Below are 13,082 nucleotides of genomic sequence, written 5' to 3'. Positions count from 1 at the left end.
AATTATATGTTAAGGGAATTAATTTGCTCTCTGATAAGATAAATGTGGATATATATTTGTCTAATAAAATGACACATGAAATTATGAGGCCTTTGTTTTAAAACGTTGAAAAAACAAATATAAAACGTTGGAAGGACAATGGTGAGAAAAGTAGCTTTAGAACTATAGAAAGTAGGCTAATACCATTGGGATCATAGAAAAGTGTGTACTATATAGCCTACAAAACAGGTCATTGTATGTCCAAGTACCAAAATGTACGCATCACACTGCAATGTTTGCTGATGGTCTTCGTATCTTTCCTCCTATAACCAATATCCATTTAACCCATCCCTCCTGTGGTGCCAATAGATTATTCATTACTGTTTTCCTGAGCGCAAAGCAATTGCAGGCCCACCACTGCCTCCTGTGATTTCCACAGGGACTCTTCCGAGGACCATTCTTATCTCAGCAGGGAATTAAAATATGGCAGTGGTGAAAAAATGAATCACAGCTTTGTAAGGGTACAAACACACACACACACACACACACACACACACACACACACACACACACACACACACACACACACACACACACACACACACACACACACACACACACACACACACACACAAATACACACACACTGAGCTCCCCTGTAATCGATTATTTTGAGATACTTATAAAAGCAATAATATAACTGATATGAACTGTGTATGTGCATATAAAAACTAAAAGGAACAGGATCTGATCAGGCTTGGAAAACTGCCCTATAGGAAAACAGGTGGGGGGGCATGTGTGTACAAGACTATTGATTTAGGATATAGTGACATATCGACCATAGGTAAGTAAAACCAGGTTTTGCTTCATTCATAAATGTTTAATAGGTTTCTGCAGAACTTTTAAACAATGTGTTTCTTGCATGTTTGTATTTTCTGCTGAAACTGCTGTTAAAAAAGCTACAGCAAAAATAAATAAATAAAATTTAATATATAATTCAATGTATAATGTCAAATATTTATCTGCTCTTTCTCTCGCTCTCTCTTTCTTTAAATACTCCTCCATGTTTTCTTACATTTCATTGTGTCCACCTCAACACATCAGACACCTCCATTCATTTCAGATAAATCAATCAAAGTATGAGGAATGAGAGAAGCCTAAAACTTAAAAAAGGCACACAACTAAGAAACGAGTGATACAAATTTTCTCTTTCTAGCACTCTTCTGGTTGAAGAGAAAAGAAGTCCAGAAAGTAAACTAGATTTAACCCCTTGGGCAGAGTTTTAATAAGGGAGCTTGTGCTAGTTTTGCTGGAAGCTGGAATGGGCAATATCAGGATTTCCTGAGTGATAAATTACTTTTATGTCTTCGTGAATTTAATGAGTGAATGTGGAGAAGGTTTTTAAAGACTATTATCTATCATGGCACAATTGTTGCTGCGTGAGCAAAAGGCTATACCCTGTGTGAAACTGAAAGTATTCATGATTTTAAACATTATTGTTGACACAGATATGCAGTGCTGCGTGTATACTCTGATAGAATAGAGAGTCTACGAGACAACAAAATTTAAAGGGACGCAATCATACATCATACTGAATACTTTGAAAAAGGGCCTGTAAACCTTGTAGAAAGCACAAATATTTCAAGTCAAAAATTTACAGTTCAGTAACACATTATATTTGTTAATATTAGTTAATGCATTAATTAATATGAACTAACAATTAACAAAAAAGCACTTCAAGTTAATTTTAGCATTTACTAAAACATTTTGGGGCGGTTTTCTGGGACAGGATTTTAATTAATTCAGGACTAGGATTTAGTTATATTGAGACTAGTGGCGGCTCGTGACTGCTCCTCCAAGGGGCGCTATTTCAAAATAAGTGTTTGGAATGTCGTGTGGGGTTCCTTTTGTCAAAATATGTGTTCTGTGCGTCGAGAGATTCTGTGTGCATCACGTGTTTTTTCAAAATAAGTGCCTGGCCTGCTGCACACGTGTCAAAACCGCTTATGATAAAAGAGACGCTCACGTTCACAAAATAAATGCAAGACACTCCCTTAACATTAAACTCTGATTACACATGAGATTATGCGAGCGTCTCTTTTATCATTAACCCTTAAGACGCGTCTGCAGCAGGCACTTATTTTGCCAAGACACGTAATGCACACAGGATCACTCGACGTGCAGAACACATATTTTGAAATTACGCACCACACACATGACGGGCTACATACATGTTGTGAAGAACTTTGCATCGAGTGATAAAAGAAGTCACCGGCCGCCACTGATTAGGACATTAAGCTATCTTTCTTAGCTATTAAAGCTTTCTAAGCTATTAAAGATATTAATTATTTGCATCATTGAAGGGTAAAGTATAAACATTCAATTTCAAGAGAGCAGGGTTCGAATTTTCATTTCTAAAAGAGGAATTTCTATGAGACTAAGATGTTAAGCATGTCTAGCACTTTTTGTATGTTCGTGAATGCGGGTAGGCTACCATTATTCAACAAAGACAAGGTAAAAATGGTTTTTCATTCTCTGTCCCCTTTAATTGTTCAGACTTAGCCTGAACCTTTTTTATCAGTAAATGTGTTCCATGCGAATCAAACCCACAACATTTCCTTTGAAAAAAAAAGTCAAAGATGTTCACCTTTCTTTTCTGTCCAGGATTGCATTTACATTAAGTACAAAAAAAAACGAAAATATAAAAATGTGAAGATGAAATGGAATTCAAAGCAAGATCTGAGCAAACATTAGACTGCTCTTCTTCAGAGGATTCATAAAATATCACCTGGCCTCCCTATAGCAGTAATGTGACAGATCAGTACAGCTGCCAAGAGCAGTGGAGACGGGCTGAGAAGTGAAGGGTGGAATGTGATCAAACAGCTCATCCTCCCCTAATCAATCCGACAGGCATTTGATTAATGCAAGTAGTGTTATATCTGAGTGTGTGTGTGTGTGTGTGTGTGTGTGTGTGTGTGTGTGTGTGTGTGTGTGTGTGTGTGTGTGTGTGTGTGTGTGTGTGTGTGTGTGTGTGTGTGTGTAACATCTGCGCAAAGGGCAGCAGGCCCAGCAGAACTATTCCCTAAATCAAGCACAAACTGTCTGCACTATGGGTGATTAAAGTGCAGAACCTCACCACTGAGATGTGAACGTTTCAGGTTTCCAGTGATAAAATCATACTGGATGATATCAGATGTTCCTGTAGCTCAATTAGCAATGCATTGTATTAGCAAAGGAAATGTTGTGGGTTTGATTCGCATGGAACACATTTACTGATAAAAAAGGTTCAGGCTAAGTCTGAACAATTAAAGGGGACAGAGAATGAAAAACCATTTTTATCTTGTCTTTGTTGAATAATGGTAGTCTACCCGCATTCACAAACATACAAAAAGTGCTAAACATGCTAAACATCTCAGTGTCATAGAAATTCCTCTTTTAGAAATGTCAGCCAGAAAACGGCCCAATCTGAAAAACTGATGCTTATGACATCATAGGCATCTCACTGCCCCTCCACTTTAAAATAATTGGCTACATTTTTTGAGTGGCAGCAAAGTCAGCCAATCAGTAATGAGATTGCAAGTTAAGCCAGTAGGGGAGCCAAATAGGTGCAAAACCACTTGTTTGAAATCCCCCACCCTAATAGAGCTATCTGAGAGAGGTTTTTAGGAAGCTTCTAAGGCATTACAGACCCAAACAAAAAACATTTGTCTACATGTCACATCACAGAACAAGGATAAATACCCCGTTCAATCATTCTATGTCACCTTTAAAGTTTCCATAACTTTACACATTTATCATGAGTTGTAACACTCTTAAAACAGATGTAAAATAACACATTAGTGTTAGTTTAGGGACATCACTGAATACGCTGTCCCAGAATCAACACATCTCTGTGTTATTATTGGAACAACACACTTTGTGTTACTTTTAACACAACTACAGTACAAATCAACATGATCTCATGGAAATTTGCGTTATAGTCACAAAAAAATTGGTTGATTTATTCGTGTCCATGGCACAAAATTCAGCTTTTTTCATGCCTGGAGCAGGAATGTCTATTTTGTGTCGTTCAGCATAAATTTATAAAAATAGTTTTTTGTGCCCATGGCACGACTTTCTTTTCCATGTCGTTTTATGTTTTTTTTTCCTATTTTTAAATCATTGTCGTTTTGTGGTTGGGGTTAGATTTGGGGTAGGGATGCATATCAATTAATCGCGATTAATCTATAGCAGAATAAAAGTTTTTGTTTACATCATATATGTGTGTGAACTGTGTATAATAATTATGTATATATAAATATGCACACATGCATGTATAATTTTAAGAAAAAAATATATTTATATATTAAGTATTTATATTTATATATAATATAAATTATTCATAAATATACAAATGTATATACACATGTAAACATTGCTTAAATATATACATGCATGTGTGTGCATTTAACTATACAAAGTTATTATACACAGTACACACACATATATGATGTAAACAAAAACTTTTATTCTGCTATAGATTAATCGCGATTAATTGATATGCATCCCTAATTTGGGGTTTGGGTTAGGATGTACTTTTATGTATTTTTTGGTGTTTTTACATGTTTTTACATGTTTTTCTTCCGCTTTTAAAACGATTTTCGCCTGGAGTAGGGGTTTGGGTTAGGATGTCTAAAATGTAACAGAAAGTAATTCTTACCTAAAATCCCAAGCGAAAATGAAAAGAAAATAGGAAAAAACTATGAGAAAACAATACATAAAATGACGCGAAAAAGAAAGTCGTGCCACCGACACGAAAAACTATTTATAGAAATTCGTACGACTGACACGAAAAAAGACATTCATGCTCAAAGCACGGAAAAAAGCTGAATTTCGTGCCATGGACACGAATAAATTAATAAAAAATTTCCTGACTATAACACGACTTGCCGTGAGATCAGTCTGTACATATGTTATTGCACAGATATATTATTTACAAGTGATGTTTACAGGTGTGCAGTTTAAGATGTTATTTATAGATGTATGATTTGTGGTGCACTCTAAGAAAGGATGTGTTCATTTTTTTACACTTTTTTTTGCGTTATGCCTTTAACACATAATGTATCATTTTGACACAAAATCAACACAAAATGGCTATTGGTTACTTTCAATAGCAGGGGACTATTTCGGGCAGTGCGTAATATCACTACGCCTGCTGCAGCCGTGTTACATCAGAAAAGTCCTTGATTATTACACCAGTTTGAGAGTATAGTCCTAGCCATATCTGCCTAGAAAATCGCAACTTTTAATTTTCCGTCGGTCTTAGTACACGATGTAACTACAGAAGAGTCAAGTTTTAAATAGGAAAAATATCGATACTCTTTGGTTATTTTTAGGCGATGCTAATGGTCTAATCAGATTGATTGTGCTAAGCTATGCTAAAAGTGCTAGTGCCAGACCCGGAGATCAGCTGAATGGATTTCAAAACTGTAAGAATCAAATGTTTAACTCTAGGGGAGCTGGAAAATTAGCATATTTTCAAAAAAAGTGGAGTGTCCTTTAAGTTGTTTAAACGTCATGCCAATTTTTTTTACACTGTATGAATTTGTCCAATGCTTTTATTTAAAGCAATTTACAACACAATCTTTAATCAGTTTATTATTTATACAGTTTCTTTAATCAGTAGGTATAAGTGTTACCTGGGATTAAACCCATGACCTTTGCATTGCATTGATTGGCACAAGCTGGTAATTAGCTGGATGTTTGTTTGACCACATGTAGGGTACGCTGGAATGCCAGCTGGTTGGTTGCTACTCAAAGATTGTCTAACTCCTTGCATAAACTAATGCCAGGCTTGGATCAGTTTTCCTATAATTATTTTACTGTATAAACATTTTAATTTAATTAGAGAGCGTTGTCCTTGGAAATTACAAGCAGAACGCACCACAATGCCAAAAAACGATGCTGCTTCCATCTCTGCCAAAGGAAGACCAAAGGAAATGCAAAACGGTAAGCCTTCCTGCAATTAAAACGCCACCAACAAGCAATAAAACCACAGTGCATCCACATTACTCTTTACACTGTTACTGGATTACTGTCAAGACATATATCATCATCTCACCATAGAGTACACTAACATCAATAAGTGTTTTAGCTCCCTTACTGTAACACAAGCCTGGCCCAAAGTCCCATATAAAACGAGCTGCACTGACTTTTAAAACGTTTTAGTTGAAGGTTTTTGTACAGAATGCATGACTTCTACAGAAATATCACTTGGTTAAATGCAAAAGCATGAAGCAAGAGTTACCAATGCCCTAAAAACGATTGGACAAGCACTGCAGGAGTGCACAGTAAGATTCACTTGTGTTTGGAGGTAATCTGTCTTACTAACAGAAAGATGGGTTTGTGTTTACAGAGGCATTTGTGAACAATAAAATATTAATATCTAGAAGAGGTAGAAAAATAACAAACGGTGATTTACACACATTCTGTTTGAGAGCTCTCACATATTACAAGGCTTGCAGAGAAAACAACATGTTTTATGGGCATAAACCAAGGCAAGGGTGTTTTATTTACTGTATTTACCAGCACCTTTTATTTGTAATATATGGTATATTGCCATTTAGCAAATAGTATATAGACAGTTGTATGATAGGACCAATGTTTCTAAACAAAAAGCATTTAAAGCAAAGAACATCTGCATTAAAATTAAGTGGATTTTATTTATTTTTTGTGAATTTTTTTCTGGTAACAGCGTAAAAGTATGCAATCGGCAATATATAAGATAGCTAAATTAAATAAATACACTTTTGACAGGAAATGTCTTATACATGCAGTTCATTTAACATGTATCAGTCAAGCAAAATTATAACAGTGTTTATTTATATATTATTAAAGAAGTTTCAATAAAGGAGGTATTTATGGATGAACACTATTTAGTAGCAAGGATTGACATAATACATATTAGCCCTTTCTATATTATTGAGACTGTCACTATATAGACTTTTTTTTCTACATTCACTGATCATGACAAAATTTTAATTGGACTTTTAGCAAAGAAACACAGGTCGGAGCATTAAGAGTCTGCTTTTGATCAAGCCGCAATGCTGTGTTAAACACATGTCATAAACAATATCAAAACAATTTCTCAAGGAAACGCTATTACCAAACAAAAACAAATTTTGTGACACTGTAGTGCAATTCCCCCTCATTAAAGTTTTCTGTTCTTTGACTAAATAAATGGCTTTTGCCCTCCTTAATAAGTTTACTGCATTGGTAAACATGATTGATTGCCAATTAAATCTAAAAATTAAACATAAATCACATTGACTTAAAAATCCGCTGAGCCGAGCAGAGTCAGTGTAGTGCGTGTAGATAATGAAAGCTGATCTGGGTAACAACCTCTGTAACAGCGCATTTACTTTATACATTAAACCACCACATGTCCTCCCAAAACAAACTAGACGCTCATATTTATGGCAGCAGTCGTTCAATTTGTAATCATTAGTTGTTAATCGGTTTATGCTGTTAACCCCCATCGATTTGCTCATTCAGTTGTTGCACGCCTACAGTAAATGACAGGTTTAGAACTACAGTATGAAATAAGCCATTCTTTACAGCATTTCGGTCATATTTACAATATATTATCATTGTTTGGTGATTTGTTTGAAGCTAATAAATTAGTTTTTTGATGTGTAATTACAAATATTTGAAAAAATAAAAAAGTATCTATGAGGAGTGTATGTGTATGTAAGTATATACAATATATACATTGCACTCTGACCAACATTAAATGAACGCCTTTTCTATGCTGATTCAGATTAGTACAAAAACACCTTTGAGCACAATACCGTGCTGTTTGTTAAGCTAAATCAATGAAACTGTCACCCAAAGGCATTCAAACTAAACACCTCAAGTCTGATGAGGGTTTATTAAGCAAAGCCTATAGGTGAGATGTGTTGCTTAGATTTACTTTTATTTGTAGTAATCATTTCACCTAATCCTTTTAGGGGTCTATAAAAAGTATGAAGCGAAATAATGACTTTTTTGGGAGGTCTTTGCTTTGATACCCATTGTACTACAATGGACTTGTCTGAAATTATTGTGGGTCTTTATTTTTACCTCATCAGGTCTATAGAGGATCATCAATAGAGAGGAGCATTATGGTCCACCTAATGTTTATTGTACTTAAGAGTAAGATTTTGCCTTCCCACGTGTGAAAATAACTTTTTTTGTTGTTCTGAAAAGTTTGACTGAACAAAAAAAACATTATTATTCATGATGCAAGAACATAACCAGTCAATATGTTTGTCAATGTCCTGGATTGCTTTGAGGTGAGTCTTTTTAAGAAAGCAGAGAAATGTATTTATATCCATGGAAACAGTAGTATAGGAAAACAAAAGGTCAAAAGGGTATAATGGCTCAGACTTGTATGACTAGCGCGACCCTTTAATGATTCCTGATTTGTTTCATCCGGGCTTTGGGAATCAGAGGCCGCCGCTGATTGGCTACGACTGGAGCACATCTCATACAGGTTCCCAGAAAACTGCATCTTTTTGGACTCCTGTCTCAGAGACTCCCACACTGCAGCAGCTTCATCCGGGCAGCCGGCCATGGCGACATTTGCGCAGTCGTGAAAGTCATCCCAGGACCTGCAACAAAATAAATTTAAGGCTTATGTTCAGAATATAGAAAACCTAATCTACATGCTAATGAGTAAATCGGAAACCTATAGTCTATGATATACAACAACGCTCCCTTACTGTAGACTCTAATTTTGTGAAAAAGTTCAATTCTAATTTACACACAAAGGAGGTGTGCTATTGGTGAAAAAAATAACAAGAACTGTGTTTAAATACTCATGGCATTACAGTGCTTGTAATGCATTTCAAATCTGGTTATCCTGCATTGCAGTAGATTAACAACTTAGATGCAAGTTATACTCTGAAACACCACACAAAAATAGTGGACTACTGTGTGAATTTTCTTAGAAAACGTTGTTTTTAGCTTCTTTGAAAAAAATGCTCGGTTATTTAAAGGGATAGTTCGGCCAAAAATGCTATTAAACCTGTGATTTACTCACCCCCAAGCTGTCCGAGTTGCATATGTCCATCGTTTTTCAGACAAACACATTTTCGGATATTTTAGAAAATGTTTTAGATCTTTCAGTTGATTAAATGTAATGTTACGGGTCCATAGTCCACGTCCTTCAAGTCCAAAAAAAGTGTGTACATCCTTCACAAATTAAATCCAAACGGCTCCAGGATGATAAACAAAGGTCTTCTGAGGGTAATCCGCACGGTGTTGTTGTAGAAATATCCATATTTAAAACTTTATTAACGAAAATAAATACCTTCCGGTAGCGCCGCCATCTTAGTCGCGTCCGCATTCAGGATGAGAGCTTATGCAGCCTACGGAGGTTTCTCTGCTGCTGCTCTGTGCCCCCGCCCTCCGAATTTGTCATACGTCACTAAGAAAAGTGCGTACACTACGCTAATACTCTCTCCTGAATACAGAGGAGTCTAAGATGGCGGCGCTACCGGAAGGTATTTATTTACGTTAATAAAGTTTTAAATATGGATATTCTACAACAACACCGCGCGGATTACCCTCAGAAGACCTTTGTTTATCATCCTGGAGCTGTTTGGATTTATTTTGTGAAGGATAGCCGCACTTTTTTTGGACTTAAAGGTCGTGGACCCCGTAACATTACATTTAATCAACTGAAAGATCTAAAACATTTTCTAAAATATCCGAAAATGTGTTTGTCTGAAAAACAATGGACATATGCAACTCGGACAGCTTGGGGGTGAGTAAATCATGGGTTTAATATCATTTTTGGCCGAACTATCCCTTTAATCATAAAAAGGATTATAGTGTTGTTTTAAAGTACACAACAAAAGTTACACAACAACAATGTAAAGTTTTTCCTTTCCTAAAGTTTTTAAAACAAACCCCATTCACATTAAAACCTCTATAAAGGCTGTACTGTGCATGCCAGGCCAGTAGTTACCAATGTCACAAGATGTCTGAACACATAATATGCATGTGCAATTGTGTATGACATCACCATTCTCACGAATTTGCATTACTGTCATTTACACAAGGACAATAATAATGCCATTTTTGAAAGCTTGCCCTATAAAAACCCATTTTCAAAAGTTGGCATTTCCAAAATGCAGCTTTGTGTAAATGAACAGCTTAAACAAATACGGTGTTGTGTAAATGGACCTTTAGTTGATCATGTTGCTCTCCACTGTGAAGTAAATATATCAGTATTGCAAAACCAAGCAATCAAAACAAACCAGTCCTGGGTGTTAAAGCACTTCTGGAGTCATAAACTGATATGGGCTGGAATAACATACAGTAGCAATAATAAACACTTGAAGAAAAAGTTAAACTCTACACTTTTGAAAAGGTGCTACTAAAGGATCTACACAGCAATAGAAGAACAATTGTGGACCTCAGATGCAAAAGCCGCTAAATGCCACTTCCATCAAAAATGAGATAATGATATTAAAACAGAGCTTTCAGTAGGTATTATATATTCATCAAATCCACTTAATCCTGGCCTCAGGCCACTCAGAAATGCTGGCTTGTTGGCAGAATCTGATAAAAATGCTTATTTACAAGAAAACATGTCAGATGCACTTAGAGGGTTTTGCATAAGATTTTCAATTTTGGTTCCATTTACTCAAAGCTCCTTATAAGAGGCATTTCTTTCTTAATTTGAATAATCTAAAGAAACTTTTATCACTACAAAGATCATTTTGTGTAGTGTTTGTAACCAAACTGATCATAGTAACCAAACCATTTTACGCAAAATCCTGTGTTATTGTGTCATCTTTTCACCCTTGTTTCCCAAAACGCTACAAACGCCAGTCCTCCTTCACTGCAGAATGCAATAAATCGGCTTAACAAATCACAGCGCACCATTCCACACATTGTAAACAATAAGGGTGCATTGAATACACACAGAATCCTAGTTTTCCTCATCTACTTTGTACTTCGTGATCAACAAACAAACAAAAACAAAATAATACTTTTGATGGCATTGATAAACCTGCAGTGTTTTTTTTGTGGCGGGGAAGTAACGGAAGCCATCAAAATTGAATAATTTGAGAGGCACTCGGGCTGGCTGATGCTTGTTCTCACATGACAGCATAAAGGTATGAACCCCAGGGCATCTTATGAAAAACTTTAAATAATTTTTTTGAAGTCAACGAAAATCGAGCAGGACCAAAACATTTTACAGCTGATCGCTGTCAAAAAAGTTCAGCGACGACATCCCAAGGATGTACCGAGCCCCTAAGGTGACATTGGAGTAAAAAAAAATCATAAGTTTAGTTTCATGTGCTCACGTGAAACTTTCATGTGCTCACGCAAAACCAGAATGTGCTCAAGCAGAATTTTTTTAAGTTTAGTTTTGCGTGCTTGCGTGAAGCTATTGTGTGCTCGCGTGAAACTATCGCGCGCGCACGTGAAACTTTCGCTTTCACGTGCGATAGTTTCAGGTGAGCACGTGATAGCTTCACGTGAGCACACGAAACTAAACTTTAAAAAAAAATTCTGCACATGAAGGTTTCGCATGAGCACATGAAACTTTCGCGTTAGCACATGAAAGTTTCACTTGAGCACATGAAACTAAACTTTAGATTTTTTTTACTCCAATGTCACCTTAGGGGCTCGGTAAGGATGACAGCTGCAATGACAGTGTTATTAATATGACAAAGTAAGTGTTTTGATTAATGCCATACATTTTTATTTTTTAAATCAGTGTATACCACTAGTCAACTAAAGGAATATAACATGGCAAATATGAATGCACATTTATATATTTATTCAATAGATTTATTGCATTTTGAAAAAAAAATTGTCATAGATTTATTGCATTTTGCGAAAAAATAATAAATCTTTGGAAATAAAATTTTGGATTTGAATTTTTAATGTTATTATAACCTAAATATGCTATGTGAAAGTTTGTAACAGAAAATTGTGGTTTTTATCTTCTCACTTTTCAAAATTAGTAAAAATGGATTTACTGCGTTTTGGAACCAAACTCTTCAAATAATGACAGAATTTTTATTTTCGGGTAAGCGATCCTGTTCTTTATAAAACATATACAGTTCACATAATAATTATACAGCCAAAAATGATTCTTCCATGGCAACGTTTAGCACCTTTATTTTAAGAGTCCTTGTTAATTGGAAACGATTGGAATGAATGATGATATGAAAAATTGTGTTTTGTTTTTATGTTAAAATCACTTTTACTGCATAGACTGAAGGACAGAGAGACCATTGCCTATTTAAACGTGATGTATTATGGGCAGTTCAGAGTGGAAGTCTGTCTTTCATCAACACCACAAATGTCATTCACAACTACCTTTCTAAAAAATGACTTTTAAGGAAATGTCACATCATGGATTTAATATTAGGTGAGAATTACTTCCTGTAGCCCAACTTATGGTACTATAGCAACACCAAGGTCATAGGGTTGATTCCTACAAATTAAAGAAATTAGTATAAAACCATTTTGCCAAATGCATTCATGTACTGTATATGTGACATTCATTCAAGATTTTGGCCTTGTATCATCATTCTGGTGGGAGAATGCTAACATTCCAGAAGATCCCCTGACAGAACATCAGACGAACTTTCGGAGAACCGTTGCATACCTGTGTTCACTGAGCACAATTTGTACTGTAAGGAATAACACTTAAAAATCCACATTGAATGAATCATAGAGTGTCCTTATTGGCTGACTGTGTATGACTTGAATGCTTAAGGTAGGACCAAACGTCTGTATCATGATTCATTCAGTAAGTTGTGTAAACAGGCGATGTGTAACTGATCGAGCCTGACTACAAGATAAACAAGAGACGGTTCTCTAACAACACCATCCTGCTATACAGTGAATACTTAAAGACTTCTTGCAGCTCCTGGGTGTGACATAAAGACAGATCATAGATGTATGATCTATAGAGTGGTAGACAGGAAGAGACACATATGGAAATAGAGAGAGAGAACGAGAGAGCTAGACTTTAATTAGAATATTCACTCGAGCACACAGAGGAGAAGAAAGATGAGGGAACAGAGAAAGACCTGCAGAAGGGGAAGGAAGCA

At 35.8% G+C, this 13,082-nt stretch overlaps 1 protein-coding gene across 1 annotated transcript in view; it reads right to left on the bottom strand.

Annotated features, from left to right (window-relative positions):
• Window positions 1-5,452: 5,452 nt before the first annotated feature.
• The window catches only part of nrn1la (neuritin 1-like a), a 40,836-nt gene continuing 33,206 nt past the window's right edge, over window positions 5,453-13,082 (bottom strand). Inside the window, exon 3 of the mRNA XM_065278627.2 lies at window positions 5,453-8,609. Within this exon, the coding sequence (XP_065134699.2) occupies window positions 8,324-8,609 (286 nt within the window). The 3' untranslated portion in view covers window positions 5,453-8,323. The remainder of the gene's footprint in view (window positions 8,610-13,082) is intronic.

Source organism: Paramisgurnus dabryanus, chromosome 9, assembly GCF_030506205.2.
Source record: "Paramisgurnus dabryanus chromosome 9, PD_genome_1.1, whole genome shotgun sequence".
Classification (NCBI taxonomy): Eukaryota; Metazoa; Chordata; class Actinopteri; order Cypriniformes; family Cobitidae; genus Paramisgurnus; species Paramisgurnus dabryanus.
Note: the sequence above shows the minus strand (reverse complement) of the source record. Positions and strands in the feature narration are given on the sequence as shown.